A 21,515-nucleotide genomic window follows, 5' to 3' on the forward strand; every position below is an offset into this window, starting at 1 on the left:
ATCGGCCGTCTTGCGTTGTCTGGCGACAACGGGTTCCTTGTCGCCCAAAGTCAATTTGGTGTGTCCCGAACCCTCGGCCGTGACACGCCTTATTTGGCCTTTCACGGTCGACACCCGGCCGATTCAACATGTTGAATCGGCCATTTGTCGGACACAAGCTATCGGGCCAAGAAACCACTCTGATCAGCTGTTCAGCTAGCAAATGAGAAGCGAAACGGAAGTGAGGGACGTAAACAAACGATTTAAGAAGGCACAGGACAGCAGCTAAACCCCAGCAGGTGATACTTAAAAGACATCAAACATAGCCCTTAAATGTCCTCTCTTACCTCCCACACATAGCAGGGACATCTCTGATATCGGCGGGAGCGTCCCCGGCTGTCCTCTGCTGAGAGCTCCGTGATTTGTTTGGTCAAGTCCGGTTTTTCATCTCATCGTAAATTTAGCAAGAAGTGGCCATTATTACATTACTACATTGCTGACTCAATAAACTACACACCCGCCAGAACACTGCGATCATCAGATGCAGGTCTATTAACTGTGATTTTATAGTATGTCTGCACTTTATGTGCTCATTTCATCATTCATGTATTTTTATATTCTAAAACATGTTTTCGATGGACGAGAGTGAAAATGGAACGCACACGCTATTTGTTTGTTTATATCAGTCTGTTCTTCTTCTCTGTCTTCCGGTTGTTGCCTATTTTGAATGACGAATACACACTACCGCCGCCTGCTGGTAAGGAGAGTTATTGCCACTCACGCATGCGCAGTTCGTACGTGCTCGGCTGAAGTCTTTGCGGTGATTTCCAGTGCGACACACGGCCAAGACACAGGAGAACTCGTCGATGGAACTGTCGGTGTCGGGTGTCGGCGAGTTCTCTGGTGACTGCCTGGTGTGTCAGGGCCTACTGTTCCTTCTATGTATTGCTTGTGGGACAGTGTGGTGACAAATCCATGGGGCCAGAGTGTGTAGCAGTGTGTCTGTTAGTCCTTATTTACCAGACTTTGATCAGTAAAATCTGTTGAATTCCGACAAATTTAAATAGTTTCCCGTAAAAGAAAAGCACAGTTTGAATCGTACTCAAAACATTATAATGTATTTTTGATTATTAACAAAGCACTTTTTATTGTATTTATTTGTATCTAAAAATATTTAGTACGGAAAGTTGAGGGAAATTATTTGTATTAAGAGTTTGGACGTAGCCCTTTGTAATATTTCTTTTTTTGTTGTCCATTGACAGGTTTCCATTTGAAATAGCCTACTCTTACCAAAAAACTAATATCTACATGCCTTAATGAACTCATTCTTTATATAGCCTTCCTATCAATTGTTTTTAAGTTCAATAATAAACACAGATAACCTTTGACCTAAATTTCTCCCATTTGTCACGGACATTGAAATCTTCCGGGACACGTTGACCGGTACAACGTTTTTCTAAATAAAAACAATGGTGCGTGGGTCAGTCATAGCCTAATACTGAAAATGTGACAATCGTCAACTTGCAGCTTACATCAACTAAATGTACAGATGTTTTCAGTTTGATAAGGAAGTATGTGAAAGCCATACTGTATAACAGACACAATTATGGCTGGAACTCATGATTATTTTCAGTATCAATACATTTGCCAAAGAAATGTGTCCGAAAAAAAGTGAGAAATGCCTCTCATAGTTTCCCAGTGGGATGTTTTCAAATTACTTGTTTTATCTGACAAAAACACGAAGATATTCAGGTTCCTAGCAGATTAAGAAAACAACCACATATTTACATTCAATAAACTAAAACCAGAGGTATTTTAACTGTCTCACTCAAAACTGATCTTTCGATTAGCTAATAAATTAATCTACTAGGTATTTATACCAGTTCTGTGCTAAGTGCGTTAGCATTTTTTCGCTCAGGGCTCATTTAGACGCTTCTTGTGAGACTTATGTTTTGTTTCGGTAAAAATGGTTCGTATCGTCAGTTAGCTGATTTTCTTCCCGTTAAGTGGGTATGACACATTAATAGGTTTTTAAATGTTAAGAAGCCCTGAGACACAGTTTCGTGCGGGGGCCTCCGGGTTGAACAGGTTAAAGAGCTTACGAAATGAAGGACAATACTGTTCTTATTACGATATATATATATATACTATTATTAATGGAAAGTCATTTGGCTTTAATGACAATATGCCCGCTGTATTTATAAATCGTGATTTATTACAACTTTCCATGCTCGCTTCCGATGTTACACGACCGTTCCGAACAAAACAGCTTTCGCCGGTTAGTGGCGTCACGAGTAGAACACTTGTTGAATAATACACTAACTATATGGCTGATGTCGGACTCTGGCTCGGATATTTCGACAGAATCGAGTGACAGTGAGTCGTCAATAGACTGAGTCGGTGCACTTTCAAGAAGAGGAGGATTTTATTGAAGAGGATGCCGGTGTGGTGGAATCCGATCATGCGGGCGAGTCTAACGTGGTGGAACCATACCAGTTTGAGCCACAGTATTCAAGTAGCGGTAGAGATACAGACGGGAGCGAACATGGGGATGATGATCCTGGATTTGGCGGAGATCCGGTGCGGCAACAGAAAACAGACTGGTATATACATTTGACTTTAATTCATAGAGATTCTCAATAAATAGTAAATCAATAATAATACATCGTAATGTAGCAGGCACACTTGGCTGAGGCAACAGAACAGAGACTGGTATATACATTTGACCATAATTCATAGAGATTCTCAATAAATAGTAAATAAATAATAATAACTCTGCTGAAAAAAACAGCTTAGATCAATTTAGCTGGTCAGGCTGGTGTAAATTGACCAGCCAGTAGATATTAGGCTGGAATGGTTGGGGTTTTGGACACTTTAGCTGGCCAGGATGGCTGGTTTATCCATCTATCACCAGCTTATGTTTAATAATAGTATTAAATATACCATGCTGGAAGCTTACCAGGATTCCAGGTGACCAGCATACATTAAATACTGGTATGATTATTTAAACAAGAGAACATAAATATATTACAAAGATTAATTGTGTCATGTCTTCTGGTATCTACCAAAATAAAGACATTGTATAGTGTTCATTACAGTATTTTAATTTAATAAATAAATAGTTAATATAATAAAATACACAGTAACAATACAATAATGATACAAATAACAACCAACCTGCAAATCAAGCTATACATCAAAATAAATATATTATCTAAAACCGGTGCATTTGATTTAAAATAAAAGTAATAAATAGAATTCAATATTTAAATGGTAACAAAAACAGTAACACAATATATGATAAGAAAAAGGCAACAAAGAAAGTGTTTTTGGTTTTTCCTTGTTCATGTCCATAATGTTTCCCGTTGTGTAGCGTCCAGCCTTTCCCAATCTGGCCTGCATTTCTGTCTGCTGAAGCCACTTCTTGAAGCAAACTGAAAAGAAATGTACAGTTGTAAGTACACTGTAAAAAGAAAACTTGACATTTACGTTAACATTTGGCTGCTGTGGTTGCCAGAACTTGAACGTTAAAGTATGGTAAAATACATTACAAATTACAGTTGGTTGGCATAGACGTTACAGTCAACAATTGCTTATGGTGAATTACAATGGCAAAAACAAATAGAGCTAGTGTACACGGTGCAGCTGTATTATCTGGGAAATAGAAGAATCGGATCAGGATTCGGTATTGGCAGACAATCAATATCAAATGAATCGGATCATTAATAGCATCAGCACTTGATCACCTTTGTCGACTTGCAGCCTAAATACAAAGATAACTCCACTCCTCTCCTAACACTGCTTACCTCTAATGAGCCTTGGTAGAACTAGTGTCCGAGTCATAGGGTCCAGAACTGACTGAAGACATGTGGAACAGAGGACAGGCATGGTTCGATGTACAGGGAACTGGAACTTTGAACAGGTGTTTTCATCTTTTCTGCCTGAAGATTCCCAAGTTCTTGATCAGGTGTTTGATGTGGGCTGGCATGATCCTTTCTGCAGCGATGAATAAAGAAAACAAAGAAAACATTTTTAATAATAGTAATGATGGTAACAACAATAATATCAGTATATAACTATTTATATAGCACTTACACAATTGCAAAGTGATTCTCACAACAAAAATAAAGAACAAAACAATATCAACATTTAAAAAAAATGATTATAGGAATGTTAAGAGACAAAGAAATGCTAAACATTCTGAGAGGCCGCCTACAAAAGGTAGACTCAATGGCTTTTGATGACATCAATGAGCATTCCCAATAGATGCTGTGGTATAAAAATAAATAGGTCCAGATTTCTTCTATTTTGTGTTGGATGATTTGTTTTATTGATTGCTGATGGATGTTAAGATGTGTTTTACAATTACAACACAAAGATTATTGTAATTGGAATCAAAAAGATTGCAAATCATAGTTTTAATAAAATCACTAGCAATATAGGATTTATTCAACAGCAGTAAAGCATTAAGTTGCTAAATTAACGTACACTGAACTTTAAAACAATTTACCACTATTTAGGAAAGGCTCTGACCAGAACGGTTGACTAGTAGGACAGCAAAGAGGTGGAGGAGGTCTCTGTCATGTACAACCATTGGTAGATGTTACACCTGAAAGAAAGATAAGGAAATAAGAGAAGACAGGAGGACAAACATCCTCTTAATTAAAAGAACAAATCAAGTCAAGCTTTAACCTGAGCCTGCTTTTTCAGTCTTTACAATGTACTGTTGGAAATTACCTTCCAAAGGCTAAATTCAAACTCAATACCATAAATAACTGGGTACCAAAGTGCTTTACCTGATAGAACACGTTCCACACGGAGCATCAACCATCCGGCTTGGCCTTTTGCTGCATATCATCTCCTCCCTCTCTCTCTCTGGTGTTAGGTTCCAGTAGATCTCTACTATCCAATAAAACTGAAATTCCCCAAAAAATCATATTAAAAAAGTTAAAAACAATAACTTGCTTTTGGCATTGAAATGGATTAGAATCTCACATTTTTCCTGGATGCCAGGAAGGCCAGGAAGTCGTTCCCTTCAAGTCTGCAACCAGTCATAGGAGTTCAAATGCAAAGCCTGAACGATGACAAGAGCAGGAGACTTACATTTTACAATTATATTTTGACACGTGTACACGTACGACATGCAGAGAACAGATCAAATCCCCTGACAGACTCACACACTTTGGTGATATCCTCTTCTGATAATGTTTCATGTTTTAGCAGCAAAGTAACATTACTCAAAGTATATGTCAGACCCAACTCATTTCCAGTATGTTTTGCATCTCCTCAACAATGGTCTGTATCATTGAGTAGAAAAAAACTGTCCCTACAATTTCAGGTAGATTAACACACAGTTGTAAGAAAAGTTTACAATGAAGCACAAAAACCCTCTTTGTATTAAGCGAGCTGCCACATAAAGTGCAGCTTAACATGCTAACCTTTGGTGACCTACAGTAAGCTAACTTCATGTTCAACACAACACCTTTAACGTGCATTACATTGACGATTTAAAACAAAACTTAACTCTCTCTACTTGTAAGATAATGTTTAGTTACCCTTAAATAACTACATCACGTTTTTCAGTGGAAACACAAACTGCAGAAAACGTTAGCCGCTAACTGTTGTTAGCTAAGACTGCTAGCTATAGCCTCATGGCAAACTTAAGGTTGAGTTAACATTAACGTAACGTTGTAAGAAAGCAAAACGAACCTTCGAGAAAGCTTTTACTCTCTCTCCTTAGCGAGCATTGTTGATTGTTCGAAACACGATCTCTCGAAGTGCTGCCCACAAATCGTCGGTTTCATCGACCCCGGATTACCTGGTCCAGCAAAGTCCGCCTCGTACGACGCACTTGTTTTGCACTTTGCGAAATTTTACAATTTTTTGGCCACAAAAACATCCCATAGCCAGATGTTGAGACAGCCCCACATCCCCATACAACACATCGCTTGCCGATTATTCTTGGCCCTTCAATGCATTCAAACGGGACAGAGCTCAACTGTGTTCTACTCATGACGTCACCGCCGGAAATGACCGAAGTTGATGTTTCTGGCGCGACGAATGATTGTTACTAACTGACAACTTTTGTATGCTGTTATAATCGTGATTTATTAAAAATACATCAATAATAAAAAAATCATATGGCACATTTCACAATACAAATGCAACCTCTATCATATACCAAGCCCACTAACAGGTGCTAATAGCATTTCGTAAGCTCTTTAAGGAATATACAAAAATGTTTTTGTTTTTCTCCCACTATGATCATTTTCATACAGTCCCTAATCACTTCAGCTTTACACATGTGAAATTCAATCACTGAATAAAACAACTGGACTGGATAAAGACAGATGTGTTTATACTAGGGCTGTCAGTCGATTAAAATATTTAATCGCGATTAATCGCATGATTGTCCATAGTTAATCGCGATTAATCGCAAATTAATCGCACATTTTTTATCTGTTCTAAATGTACCTTACAGGGATATTTTTCAAGTTTTTAATACTCTTATCAACATATGAGTGGACAACTATGCTTTATATGTTTGTTTATTATCATTTGAACAATGACAAATATTCTCATGAATATTAAACACAACAACCTCTGAACATTACAAATATTCGCCTCAATTCAACCTAGAACCTCTCTCATACAATAATACAATACTGTGTGTGTGTGTGTGTGTGTGTGTGTGTGTGTGTGTGTGTGTGTGTGTGTGTGTGTGTGTGTGTGTGTGTGTGTGTGTGTGTGTGTGTGTGTGTGTGTGTGTGTGTGTGTGTGTGTGTGTGTGTGTGTGTGTGTGTGTGTGTGTGTGTGTGTTGGAGCTATGTGCAGCTCAAGGCATATATGCCTGTGTGTATGAGCTGTGTTGCGCGCACTATCCGTGCTGAGTGTGCTGTCTGGCTACCTGCATAAAGTCAAGTGCTCGGCGCAGTTGTCGGCGAAATGTCGCTCCTCTGTTTTCATTGAAACAGCTCCTTATATCCGTTAGCTCAGCTAGCTAGCACCAGATGCTAACAACAACACGTAAGGTGTGCTTCGCTCGCGCCACACATACACACACCCTCCCGGTCCTCCCGATGGCCAGTCCGGGCCTGCCGGTGAGCGTGGAAGTGTGGTCTGCCACAAGCGGGCGGCAGGAGCGGGGCTGTCAGCATCAGCTTGTAGATGGTATTTTAAACTCGATGCGCTCTGAAACTACGGGGCGGCCGAGGACAAAAAATACACATGCGTTAATCGCGTTAAAATAATTAGTGGCGTTAATTTTTTTTTGCGTTAACGCGTTATTAACGCGTTAACTTGACAGCCCTAGTTTATACTTTATGTATCTGTCTTTCTGTAGATGACTTGGTAGTTAAAAATTAAAAGATATCAAGACTTTTTAGTAAAAAAGTCCTGAATTTCATAACAATGTTCATATAAAATAAAAAATGCTTTAGAAAAATAGTTTGTTGTCAAAAGATCAGATAATATGGAAGTTATTGAAAAATATATAAATTAAGGACAAAGAATGTTTGTATTTTTTCCGTTTTCTGAATACGACAATCATTTTCATAGAGTCCCTTATAGAAATGGCATGTGAAATAGGGTCTCTAAATAAAAACAAGCTTCAGAATTGTGATGATTACCTAAACTGAATATAATGACTGGACTTTAACTTGGGGTCCATTGGATTACTTGCAGGAAATTAATATTTTTTTCAGTGAGAATACCTTTCTCCCTTGTATACACATACACACATTGCAACAATAAAATACCGTCTGCTTCTGTATAAAAACATTATGGGAGTTAACATATTTTTGAGCCAAACCAGCACATTCTTGAAGCTGCCTGGTGTTGCAAAAGTGAGGGGGAAAAAAGGGGATAAAATTAAGGAATGAAGCTTGATTTATTCTGCTTTATCACACACCACCCACCCACAGATATTGCATGTACTGTATATGGATCAGATTAAAGGTAGAATAATCTTTCATAAAAATGCTGTTCCCTGCACATATTCAAAAGATGAAAATGTTAAAATCCTCAAAACCCAGTTTTGTAATAAATAAGTGACTATCACTACTAAAGATCAGTTTCTAGATCTCGTCATATGACACACTTACCACAGCAAAAATCATATATGAGAAGTTTATCAAACAAGTTCTCACACTACTACATCCATTCTTTATCTATTTGCGGACATATGACTGTAATGCATGACAAGCTATAGCTTCTCTTATATGAGGTTCACAGACAGGGTAGTTATATAACCGGTACAGCTATGACGGTATACAGAGACAGCCTGGCTGGCTGCAGAAGGGTCCATTCTAATGAGAGGGCGGTAGATTTTTAAGAAACAGTGTGAATCAGTGATCATAAAGCCTGTACCAGACCCATGAGAAACACTTAACCACAGTGGCAGGTTTTTATACGCTTTTTCATTATTAAAAAAAAAAGAGGGAGGAAGCGAGGACATAGGAAGATTGCTCAGCCTTGTTGTTAGGGTGTTAGTGCAGAGTTTTTCCACTAGGGCGCATCAGGGACTGGATAAAGACAGATGGGATTTTTACTGACGTATCTGTACCCTGAAGACTTTGTGGTTAAGAATAAACAAACAAAAACAATTTGATCTTTAAATCAAAAAAGTACTGAATTTTCCCAACAATATAAAAAAAGAAAAATCCTGTAAAAATTGCTTGGTCTTACTTTTCTAACATTGAATAAGAATTCTGTATTGATTTGGAGTGATAATATGGATGCAAATACAAAAGTCCTGAATTTTTTAAGAAAACTGTGTATGTTTTATATATATAAGTATATAGGTAATCCTAAAATGTGTGTATTTCATAATGAGTTGGTTTCTTTCTTTTTTTAAAAATACATTAATCTCTTTGATGTTTATTTATTTTATTCTCTTCCTAAATTACAATTATCGACTGTATTTGATTAATGTTTTTTGCACCTGATCCTTTTAGTCTATTGTCAAAAATATGTCCCCCCAAAAAGTCTGCATGTCTTTTATTTCATATTTTGATCCTTATTTTTAACCCTTATTGTACCCAGTTTGTTAAGATTAACTGTCAAACATAAGCCCTTCATATTCTATCATATAAGGCTTAGCTGGAGGTGACCAACTGATCTAAAATGATATGTAGGGAGGTCATCACACTCCACAGGGTTGTTTACAGATAGGTTGCTCTGCTCTCTGCTGCTTTACATTGCAAATACACCCGTGTTTACATTTGCTTCACACTGACAATGGTCACTATGGGTTACCTTGAGTCACAACACAGGTAACCAATCAGAACTCACAAGGGGGGCAGTTCTCTGGGTAAAAAAAAAAGAGGAAGCAAACTGACAAGGTCTGAAGGCAAGAAGAAAAACTAAACCTACACTGATCTAAAACCAATGTGGCACCTTCCTTGGTGACAGTGTATTCTCGAGAGGAAGCTAATCCCAGATCTGTACGCACATGAAGGTTCACTGTTTGCCAAAAGGGTTGAGAACAATTTCCGTTCCTCTTCTGGATCCTGCGGCCAGCTGCTGCTGTCAGACACATGCTGTAAACACAAGGTAAGCCCACTGCTTCTTATTCAATAAAACAGGCCCACTACTCTGTATAAAGAAGAATAAAGCTACAGAAAGTGCTAGTCGTGTGTTGAATGCCATGTGCTGAAAGGAAAGTGAAAGTATTTTTCAGAAAGTGAGTGTGAGTTTTTCAGCGTGGCTTTTTGATACATTTTAACCACATTTGTTTTGTAAAAAAGTACAATTTCGCTGTCAATGACGGCTAAACCACAAGCATGTGTACACAAGGACCCCCCAAAAAAAGAGGTGTGTTGTGACCACCTCCACCAATCTCCTGCTCTCCACACACAGACACCATTTTTCACTGTGTTCATTTAACAAGGCCCGAGAGCAACAAGAAGGGCTTATCAGCAGCTCCCTCGCTTGCCATACTGTTATCAGCCTGGCCTAGTTCACACACACACAAATGTACACACTCTCTCCCCATTTCTGTCAAACACAGCCGCCGCACTCTTTCTATCGCTGACACTCTCACACACACATGTACGCGCAAACTGGGGAATGAATGTTATGGGGGGCTTATCAGTGTCCTTAGGGGCCTGGCAACCACTTCACAGACTGACTCAGATCCCAGAGCCGAGGCCACAGAGAAGAACCTATGTGACCGGAGTGCTGATGAACAAAGGCTGTGTGCTGTTCAGGGACTCCTCTATAGAAGCAGCAGGCTGCAGGGCACGCTAACAATGCACATACTGTATGTACACACGGCACAAAGGCAGGCAGTAGTGGGCTACCACTCGAAAAAAAGTAAAAAGAGCCAAATATGCAAGCAGCTTCGTGTATGTTTATTGATAGTAAAAAAAAAAGAAGCTTGGCACTTTGCCATACTGTACACATAGAACCGGATTTACAGGTTATGAAGTGGAGAGTAGCTGTTAATTAATGTTGTTTAACCAAACTTGACATGAAATTACATTCAGAACACACAGGGAAAAATCTCAGTTTCTGTAAAACATTAAAAACATGATTCATATTAAATAATCTCCCTTTGGGCTGCAACTTCAAAAGAAAATCTAGAATAGATATTGACAAAAGCCTTTGACTTTTTCCCAATGCCCAAAACCCAACAAATGAAGATGAACTACTATCTTAGTAGACTATTGTATTCACATTTTTTTCAGCTTCAGCTGTAATCGTTCCACCAGTAAAGCTTTTTATACAGCATACAAAACATAGTAAGTAAGTAGAGAACTCCTGACATGTCTTACTTTTAAATTAGAAAGACGAGACATATTGTGCTAATTCTTAGGCTATTATTTGTATTTTTAGGTTTCAACTAGATCATGTTTACATGCTTTGTTTTTCTCATACTGTCCGTCTGAATATACCCGTAATCCCCTCTTTTCTGAAACGCTTCGTTCAAGCGCCTGTCCATTTAAGACCTTGTCCGAAAAGCACAGTCAAATAATTCTCAAGTCGTTAATGGAAATGAAGATGCTAATTAGCCTTCATGTGACATACGAAGTAAAGCCAAGTCTGAATGGCTTGTTTAATTTTTCTGCGGCAGTCCATAAAAGAGTGTTGGGTTTTTTCAGAGTTTGTCATGGGTGGGCACTCCAGAGAGTTAAATGGATGTGCACAAGCAGTGAAAAAGAGATTTTTCATAATAAGTTCCCCCTTTTAAATATTTAATCATCACGAAAACTGTTGCAGTTTAAGTTAATCTTTCAGTTTCAGCTCTTATCTCTGCACTAATAAAGCTTTGCATATTGAATACATTACATTCAAACAAAGGTTTATTTATCCTCACTAACTTGAAAACAATGCTCAGAGAAACTATCCTCTGTTTAACTTGTGTCCTAAATCATTGAGCACAAAACACATCAGAGGAAGCTGAAAAATGTAGAAGGCCATTGCTGGCAGATGATGTTGGCAGCGGTTTGGCACAGGAACTCAGGAAGCGGTGCCTCCTAAACTGAGCTGTGCTTCCTGTGTGATAACTGACCCAAACATGTTGTGCCTCCATCTCACACTCTCACACACACACATACACATATAGACAAAAAAGCGCGCTCAGAAACTGTGAAACTATCAGGACTGTTTCAACTTGATGTAGCAGCTCTATGATATTCATCTCCTTAGAGGCTTTGGCTGCTGGTGTTATCTTCAGAAGAGGAAGGTAAGCAGGTGTTGCAACAGTGTTTACAACTTGAATGTGACAGTTGTGAGGGGGAGGGAAAAGAAAAGAGTAAATTCACCTAAAGGTTAACTTAATATCAGAGGTAGGTACAAGCTTAAAGGGATTCATGTTATTTGAATTGTCCGATTAAAAAGGAATTGGCCAGAGGAAGTGAAGAAAAGCAAGTGACGGGTAGGGAACAAGGGGGGGTAGATAACGTTTTTTTGTTCTAAACGGCCGATTCACAGTCATGTTGGAATGTGCTCATAACGCCCCTGAAACCTTGAACGTCGTGCAAAGACATGATGTTTTAAGTTCAACGCCAGCTGCCTCCCCCCTGCTCATACCACACACACAGACAGAGCACACATTGCAGTGCAAACGCTTCCTTCCTGTTGCTGGTTTAGCCTCTTTTAGAGGCAAGATAAGAGCAAAAGCATGATATATATCAAGAGGGAAGTTTAGTGGGCTGTTTTCCCCGCCCTCTCAGATCAGAGTGACCAAATGTTTTTTATTCAGACATTTTGTTTGAAAACTGGCAACCACCTGATACTCACTGCAGGTGTGGTACACTCACTTTGTACGTGTTTTTGTATCAAGCAGCTCACACATTTCCTCTTGTTTCTCTCTTTTGCTATCTCGCAGGTTTGGTCAGACCACAGGGTTGTTTAGCAGCCCCCACTTCCTCATCGAGAGTCGAAGCAGAGCACCAGCTTCCTGTGACGCCTCTGAGTCTCTGGTCAATTAGTTTACGCACATCACTGCTGGATTGAGCCGCATGGAAGAAGATCGGCCTCATCGTTGCATCCTGTGTGGGGGTTTCTGCTAGATCTGCACTGGTATTTGAAGATTCTCTTCAAAAGCTGGATCTGTCGGGACATACAAACACATTCATTAGTAATCTTCATATGACAGCTGTGATGCTGTTTTCACGCAGTTAAGGTTGTGTGTGTTTGGAATATTCGGCCATGCTACAGCAGTCGGAGCTCATCTTTGACTTTGCTAGTGACCATGTTAACATGTCACAGGTAAGAAACAGTTTCTCTTTGTGTATTGAAACTGAGCACACATCTAAATCCGACAAATTGTAATCTGATTAAATCTAATCTGATTGTCTTTTTGTTGCAGTTGGGGCCTTACTCGGATTACCCTGCGGTGATTGTGGAGCAGCTTCCCCATCCACACCTGCTCTCATATGGAGGGCTAGCGTGTGAACAGTCACAGCATCACCAGCAGCTGTTCAAAGGTCAGTACAAACAACACAAACACACAACCCCGGCCTTTCTTTACCTGTTGCTGCACATTTGTTTTTATTATTTTTAAATCTTATTTTAATTTGGGAATACCTATCAAATATGCTATGTTAAGCTTGGAATACACCATTAGAATAAGGATAGCCTCAAGGTAACTGGAGAAACCTAACAACTCAAAAGGGCCCCGGAAGAAATGTGTTTATTCTGAAATCTATTTATGAGGATACAGAAGGACTTCCTCCTGTGAAATCTAAACAGAGTAGTAGCTGAAAAAAAATTAGGCATCAAAATCTTTCTGAAAAGACATGGTTCTATTTATCTTAGCTTCTGAGGTTACTCAGGTAACAGAAATAAGAAAAGTGTTGTGTTAAAATGGCATTTTAGCTAAGGTAAATCATTTGTAAATCTTGAGTAAATAAATTAAATTGATCTTTATCCCATAACTTCAAAAAGTCATCAACGACTTGGCTCTAATACCACTTGTTGACTCAAACAGCATAACTACAAATAGTAATCGTGTCATCAGGGTGTCTTTAAGACGCCTTGTTACAACTGTGTGTCCTTTTTCAATCTCTAAACGGCATGCCCTGTTTCTGTTTCTGTTCTGATGTATTATAGGCAGTGGTGTATGGTAACTAAGTACATTTACTCACGTACTGTACTTAAGTACAATGTTCAGGTACTCTTACTTTACTTGAGTATTTCCATTTTCTGCTACTTCTACTCCACTACAATTCAGAGGTGCATCGTGTACTTTTACTCCACCGCATTTATTTATTTATTACCTTTAGTTACTTTGCACATTTGTATTAATGATGTGAAATATAATCAACACTTCAATCAGACTGTAGTCACACCTGGAGTAAATACACAAGCTACCCAGCAGTATACAAAGTCATTAAAATTACCAGCTTTGATAAACACATTAATGCCTCAATAATTATAATCAAAACCTGTAATGTATATTATTCTGAATCTGCATAATGACTACTTTTACTTTAGTATTCCTACACTCTGGTACTTCTACTTTTACTAAAGTACAAGATCTGAGTACTTTTCCCACCCCTGATTATAGGAGGCCTTTTGTAACACCTTATCCAGGGACTACAGGTGAAAATAGACTATGCTGGCTTTCATTATGTATACATGTACCATTTGTATTTCCTCATTTGCATGTCATCCGATAGTCCGATGAAGTTACTATTATCGGTCTAAACTTTATTCCTACTATATTAAAAGTCCCACTAGATGTATACCATGGATGTATAAGAACATAGAAGAGAAGCAAGGGATGCACATGCGCAGTCGCAACCCTCGCACATGGATGAAACACCCTCGGCAAAAAAAATCAGGAAGTGAAACAAAACATTCCTGGCTTGTGTTTGGGATAGACCGTTAATGAATCACATAAGGATGTAGACTTGGTCATGTCGGGCTACAGCACACATGCTATAGCTAGTTCCTCACCCGTGCTGGAAATTAAAAGTAAGTTATATCACTATATCGTGTTGTCTTTCGACTTTACTCCAGTTAGAGCAAGCAGTTGAAGTTGGGCATGGCAAGGCTCGGGTAACAAGCTAATAGTGAGTGTCATCGCTTGCACACCGTCATGGACAATTTACTTCAAGATTGCAAAAATGTTTTTGGGGCAGCAACTTACCTGTCGTGTTTGTATAAACATGGCTTTCTGTTTTGACATATCGTATGCTGGTTTTATCGGCGGCAGAGCGTGTTTGAGCCCACGACACACAGCTGTTAGCTAGCATATGTTCACTAGCCCACCGCCTCCCAGCCTGTTCACGTCACATACATTAATGCGCAGAAGACAATTCACTCCCTTTGATGATATTAAGCTTCGGGGACATGCATGTGGCAAATAACTACGCTGATGTGTGATAAACTGCAGAAGCCCAACGATGCCAATATTTTTGTTGAAGTAAAAACAATATAAGCAGTGGTGGAAGAACTATTCAAAATCTTACTTTAGTAAAAGTAAAGAAGTATTATCTGCATTATGTACTTTTAAGTATTAATTATTCAGGAAAATGCCCTCCATGTGTATTTGTTATTACATTTGAGACAATATTAGAAACTATTCTTGCATCAAGTAGCATTTTACTCAAGTAGATACATGTTAAAACCACTTTTTTGTAACTTAAACAGCTAGGCAATTTGTTTATTTTTTAGAAGATGCATTCTGTTAACATTTCTGAAAAGTTGCTAAAAATGTTGAATAAAACAGTGGGGTAAAAGTACAATATCTACCAATTAGATGTCTTGGAGTAAAAGTATAAAGTAGGCCACCTAAACAGGGCACACACTTTCATACCGATATGTGCCAGTTTTAGCACCTCAACCCTAATGTTGTGATTGAGAATGTGTTAAAACTAGTTAAATAGCAGAAAGGTCTGAAAAGTAAGCTAAAGGATAAACAGTGTATTGTCCGATTTCTGCCTCTGCCAAGTGGCAATTGCATTAATGCTAACTTGCCCAGGTCTACTGTCACAGAAAAAATATATTTGATTGCCATCTTGCACGCGTACATGTTTGCGCAACCGTAGGTACATTTTTGCAATAATTTTCTCTGTGGTGGACTACTCTTGAACAATTCCAGGAAATCCCAACATATCAAGATGCTTCATCACATCAATGTTGCTTTCAACCTTTCATAAATGTAATTCAGTTCTACCTATTTGTATTGGGGTAGCAGGACAATGTACACAGCCACTTGCGCTGCTTACTAAAACCACCTGCATTGTTAGATATCTCTAGCTGTGAGAGGATGTTTCTTGTAATTTGTCTCAACCTTAAACCTCTGTCCTCCCAGTTTTTCTCATGTTGAATTATTACTAAATAAATGCCACCCTCCTTCAACTGGTAATAAAATGTTTTTGTTTGTCACTCCCTTCTCTATTTCCTGCAGTGGAGCAATATGAAAGTGGAGAGGAAGAAACCATGGAGACACTTGTTGCTGCTGACTTGCTTCTTAACATGGACTGCCCTGACACCTTGTCACTTGAACACTACTGTAAGCACACACACACACAAGCACACACACCTATGTTAACATACACATGAACAGAGTGAAGATGAATAAAAGTGTGCCGCTGCTTTTTGATGCAGGACATGTTTGACTGCGCGTTGTTATTTTTAGACATGGTGGTCACAGTGCTGTTCTCTTTCATTAAATCTGTTTGTGCCCCCCTGCAGCCCAGACCTTCCTACCGTCACTGGGTGATGTCATCACAACTCCTGTTACCCAGGTGACCGTCTCAGCAGAGGGGATTGTGGGAGCTATTGACCAGCAGCAATGGCACTCGCTGCACACCAAGAAGCCTGTGTCACAGCTGCAGTCAAAAAAGAGAGGTCAGATACTTTCAAACGTTATTGGCGTAATAATAAATAACTGGTATTATATCAAATATCTTGTAAATGACTTCTGCTTTTGTTCTTTCAAAAACTCAGCGAGAAAACCTCGACATAGAAGGGCAGAGTCTCCAACACCGGATATTGTAGTGAAGAAGGACAAATACAACAAAGGTATTTTCACATATGACACCATTGGGGCCCTATTATGCTTTTTGGGGTTTTTCCTTGATATAAAAATTGAAATTTCACTAAGTCAGCCCCAGTAAAGTTTCCATAACACATCCGCCCAACATCAGTATCGGCCTATTGCCTCAGCCTATCGCCTTGTTAAATGCAATCGGCAAAAATCTGAAAACAAGATGCCATTCGCAGATAGCAGTGGCTGATATTAATCTTTTGTGTGGCAACAGTTTCCACCTAGTAATGTTGTTTTACACGAAAGTGTGTGGTATTGGACAAAGCTCGCATGCCTAGCTACTGAGCAGAAGCCACTCGCTGAACACGACTCATGCATGACCTACATCGTATCAGGTGCCAGGTTGTCTGTGGCTTGTTTAGAAAATAATTAATGAAAATTATGGTTGGGTTGTATCAGTCAACGTTTTTCTTTTAGAAATGCATGATGAGAAGAGCAACAGGAAGAGATACTCACAGTGTATTGTATAGCTCGCTAAGCATAACTACTTGTAAAGCAGGCTAAGAAGACCTCATTTATTTATCAATTATTTTTAGAATCTTGTGTATGTATCTTTATGTGGAAGGTTGTTTATAAATTTGTATGATTAAAATGGTGGTCATTCCAAGGATAATGTTATTATATTTGTATATAGGAAATGCCAACATGGGGATCATCCTTGATTTATACTGGCTCAAGTCTGAAATAAATGCTGCCTGAGTTACATTAAGGCCGCTGCGGTACATGCTCAGTGAGATGAAAGAAACCAATGTGCATCCCAGGGGATCAATAACTCTTCAACAAAACTTTTACGACAGTAATTCCTAATGTTGTTTCTTCGTCTTTCCTTTTCCATCATGTTTCCTGTGTTTGTGCTTCAGGAGGAAACACACTGTACCTGTGGCAGTTCCTGATGGAGTTGCTCCAGGACCGACAGGTCTGCCCCCGCTATATTAAGTGGACTAATCCCCAGGCGGGCATCTTCAAGTTAGTCAACTCAAAAGCGGTGGCCAGACTCTGGGGCAAACACAAGAACAAGCCAGATATGAATTATGAGACGATGGGCAGAGCTCTTAGGTAAACTACCAAAAGAAGTCTAATGCTGCTTAAAAATACCAACACATGCTGTGTCTCAAATTACGTACTTCTGAACTTACATGTGCTGTTTTTAATACATAAGTGCATCCCAATGTTAAGTGTGGTAAATGCCATTGGTACTCGGATTGTGCACTCGTAACATTCCAAACGTTGAGTGTGGAACGCTGGACACTTCTTGCACTAAACAATCACAATCTTGGCTGTAGCAGAAATTACACGGCTATCTGCGAATGTGAATGCTTCAGTAAACACAGCACTAAAAAAATAAGAGTTATGCATGTTTGTTATGTTTTTTTTAATTTAAGTCACAAAACACCATACTGGTGTCAAAAGGATGCAACCTATATTTTTCTAGGGTTAATCGAGAAGTCTGTAATGATTTGGTACCACAAACGATAGTTGCTAGCTAGCTAGCTAACAGCGGCAATCATCGCTTCCGCACACACTGCATAAGTGTTCACAGTGCACAACATGGCGATGTAGTAACTAAAGTATTCAATGTGAGACGCAGCAACGGTCATAACTCTACTTTATGGGAAATATTTGTGTTTTTGTTAACGATAATTCTTTCTGTTGGTGTAGGTACTACTACCAGAGAGGCATACTGAATAAAGTTGAAGGCCAGCGTCTGGTGTACCAGTTCACCTCTCTGCCCAATCATATGATCTACATCACCGATGGAGATGGCATCAAAGAAGAAGAAGAAGACGAAGACATTAATGAGGGTGTGAGCGATGACTCAGATGACAGCACCGTGCCTTCTAGCGACCAATCGGTGGAGGATGAGGAAGATTCTTCCCCACCGCAGAAGAAAACTTCGAGCTATGTCCGACCCCCGGCTCCTCAGCGGACCAGGACGGCTCCCCGGTCCTCAGCACTGCGAGACGGTGTCACGCGTTCTGCCACCAACAGCATGATCCAGGAACAGCATTTGCCTATCGTGTCAGCAGAGATGCTGCGGACCCTGCAGAACCTGCAGAAGGTCCGGTCCCTGCAGCCCGCTGGTCACGCCTCCGTCTTCAAAACCGCTCAGCTGCTGGGCAGTCTGTGCGAGCGGCAGGCTGCGGCTGAGGGGGGCGTGGATGATGCACCTGATGGAAAGTCATACCCGGGACTCAAAACGTCACAAGTGGAGACGCCACTGCTGGTGCCTTTTAACTAGCTATGACCAATAGAGTGGTGCAGCGAGCATTTATTTAGGCAAACCCGGAAATTAGCATAACAAGGGGGTCCCTCAACAACAAGCAATTGGATTTTTCCATTGGATTTTGGAATATTGCCAGAAATTAGATCATGATACTTTTTTCAGCAGGATAATATCCACATCTTAACACCACTTTTATGACTTTTGAAGCGTTAATGCAATCAGCAGAAGGGAAAAGCTATAAAAAAAAGCTATATTAGGCCATAAACTAACAACATCCATTCCTAAGACCTTGGGTTTGGTACTCTCATTTAGACACTTGTTAGCAACCGCCGTTTTTATGACACATAGAAGCTACAGACATTCACAAGAATTATATTTCCTTACGTATTTTATTTCGTAGAACAAAACCTGAAAATCTCTTCAGCTTGTGTTATCCACAGACCTTATTTCAGGCCTCTACCCAACAAAAACTCCTTAAAAACATGAAATTATTGAAGAGGGAACCAGAGATGTTCAAATGCCTACTTATTTCCGGGTTTTAGGACTCATTGCTGCACCACTCTATTAAAAAAAAAACATATACACACACACGCACGTACACTCCACTGACTCAGGACCAGTTACAGAGCTGCACTCCGCTGTGACGATGTGGCACTGATCCTGGATTATTTTTGTATTTTAGAATATATTATATAACAGTAACAAAAGTCATTCTCGATCACTGCTGCCTCCCTCACATCTGAGTTAGCAGGAAACCAAAATTCCACAACATTGAGCAGTTTATCTTGTAAGAGACTTTAAATAAAAGCTTGTGCGCCTTATCTCAGCCTTTCAATCTCAGCAGCCGTTAATCATAAGACACCAAAGACGACATGCACTGGATCCTGCAGCCGCTCTGCAGACACACCCTCCGCTTGCACTCCACCTCCAGCGCCATGGAGCCAATTATCTGAGCAGCACACTGTGGCCTCCTTCTAAGTCTTCTCTCTCGCTCTTCTTTTCTCTTTTACTATCACATGCTGAATCATTCCTCTGCCTTAAAAGTGGCTTTGCACTAATGTTTACCCCTGCTGTACGTTTCTTCTCCAAGTGCCTGACGATTCTCAGTCCATCCTGTCCCTGCTTCCTTGTAATCGTGAGGTTATTAAGGGAAAACATTCCATATTATTATTGTTTTTTTATACATTTTTCTATCAATCTAAATTATGTTTGTATTGTGACATGTTGAAAACAAGGGATCACTGTTGTTTCTAGAATCGTAATTTACCACTGCTGCCGTCTGTAGGCGATGAATTACACAGTGGATCTTGCTTTTGTCGACAATCACCAGTGAGATGGCCTTTTATTTAGACTCATGTAGAGTCACACAGCTACTATTTAGCCGTGCACACAATCTGTTCTTGTTATTACACGTATATATATGCATATATGGACCTGTAAAGCCTTGATATCTGTATTGTGTGTTATATACTGTATCTTGTCTGTGAACATGCTCGACGTTGTGCCTTGTTGCCATTTTCTCCCTCAGGTTCGTAGAAAATTAGTTTTACTCTATGCAAGGAGTAAAACGGCAGACCCTTTTTTTTTATAATGAAGTAATGCTTCTGTGTTTTCCCTTCAGTTGATCGTAGTTTAGCCTCACAAACCTCACTCCAAATTAAAGTGTGTGAGATTCAGGCCGACCGCTGTGAGGCTAAGCTTGATTCTGGAGATGCTTGTGCCTTTGCCCCCAAGGGAACCCTATGCAAAACAGTTTTCACTTTATTACCGAGCAAACCATTTATTTGGAATCCGCTCTCTTTGCTTTATCTGCAGGCCTCTTGATACTGTAAGTTTTACTGCTATTGATAAGTGAGCTTGTAGCAGAGGGAGAGGTGGAGTTTCTTTTGCCTTATTGGTGTTTGCTTTCATACAGAAACGTTGAAAAGAAAATGTTCTGTTATATGAAATAAACTTAATTTTGTCATTGTCTGTGAGAAATTCATTGTCACTCATTTATTCACCCACATGAAGTTTATCAGCATATGTGGTTTATTTATGTTCTGCACATACCAACATTTTGAGGTATTTGTACTTTATTAAAGTGTTCTGCTACATTATACTTCTATTCCTCTTTACACATCTATTTTATACTTTTTATTACATGTCAGTTCTTTTAAAGGTGAAGATACTTTGCAGATACAAATACAATGTGTTTATACAAAATAATCAATTTATTAGTTATTATATTAAGTTATAATATTATGACTTATTTTTAAGATAGTGTATTGATTCCTATGAGAAAAATTAACTAGCCGCAAAGTAGAGGAAATTAGCCCCAACTCGACTAACTGCACCATTTAAAGTGATGTACACATGAATGCATCAATAAATATGATCCACATTATTCATATTATTCTGAGGACTTTAAGTTAGTATTTTACTTAAGTTAACTTGTGAATACAGTGTTTTTATTTTATCTAAACTTCTGGCTTCTTCCACCACTGCTATTTTATAACCAGTTTAACATGAATCAATTAAAATGTGATTTACCAAACAAGAACCAGCGTTTACATTCTGATGTATTGTTATAGACCAATGAAACTACGTCATGTAGTAGAAGACAAATCAGTCGAAATTAGCTCCCCTTTTTCTCAAACTATTAAAATGTTCATACAGTCGAACAGTTTAATATGTATTGTTGAACATGTTTTTTAACATGTTTTGCCTTTTTAATATGTCTTCATGAATGTACCAAGCAATATCTCTGCTAGATTCGTGCTATTTACACCATAACCATGTCCGTTATTGTTGTCTGTAGACTAATGT

The 21,515-nt window shown here is 39.1% G+C and overlaps 1 protein-coding gene across 5 annotated transcripts; it reads left to right on the plus strand.

Moving 5' to 3' along the window:
• Window positions 1–9,296: 9,296 nt before the first annotated feature.
• On the plus strand, window positions 9,297–20,678 carry LOC117488400 (ETS-related transcription factor Elf-1-like). 5 transcript variants are annotated; one of them, XM_034137263.1, is made up of 8 exons: window positions 9,297–9,531; window positions 12,311–12,693; window positions 12,794–12,911; window positions 15,842–15,946; window positions 16,129–16,284; window positions 16,384–16,458; window positions 17,344–17,539; window positions 18,143–18,722. In XM_034137263.1, exons 2-8 carry the CDS (start codon window positions 12,634–12,636, stop codon window positions 18,720–18,722), a joined length of 1,290 nt encoding a protein of 429 aa, XP_033993154.1. In that variant the 5' UTR covers window positions 9,297–9,531; window positions 12,311–12,633. The 5 variants fall into 5 exon arrangements, with proteins under 5 accessions (XP_033993154.1, XP_033993155.1, XP_033993156.1 ...); XM_034137264.1 differs by lacking the exon at window positions 9,297–9,531 and adding an exon at window positions 11,588–11,665; XM_034137265.1 differs by lacking the exon at window positions 9,297–9,531 and adding an exon at window positions 12,203–12,227.
• The last annotated feature ends 837 nt before the right edge of the window (window positions 20,679–21,515 follow it).

This window comes from Trematomus bernacchii, unplaced genomic scaffold (assembly GCF_902827165.1).
Source record: "Trematomus bernacchii unplaced genomic scaffold, fTreBer1.1, whole genome shotgun sequence".
Taxonomy (NCBI): Eukaryota; Metazoa; Chordata; class Actinopteri; order Perciformes; family Nototheniidae; genus Trematomus; species Trematomus bernacchii.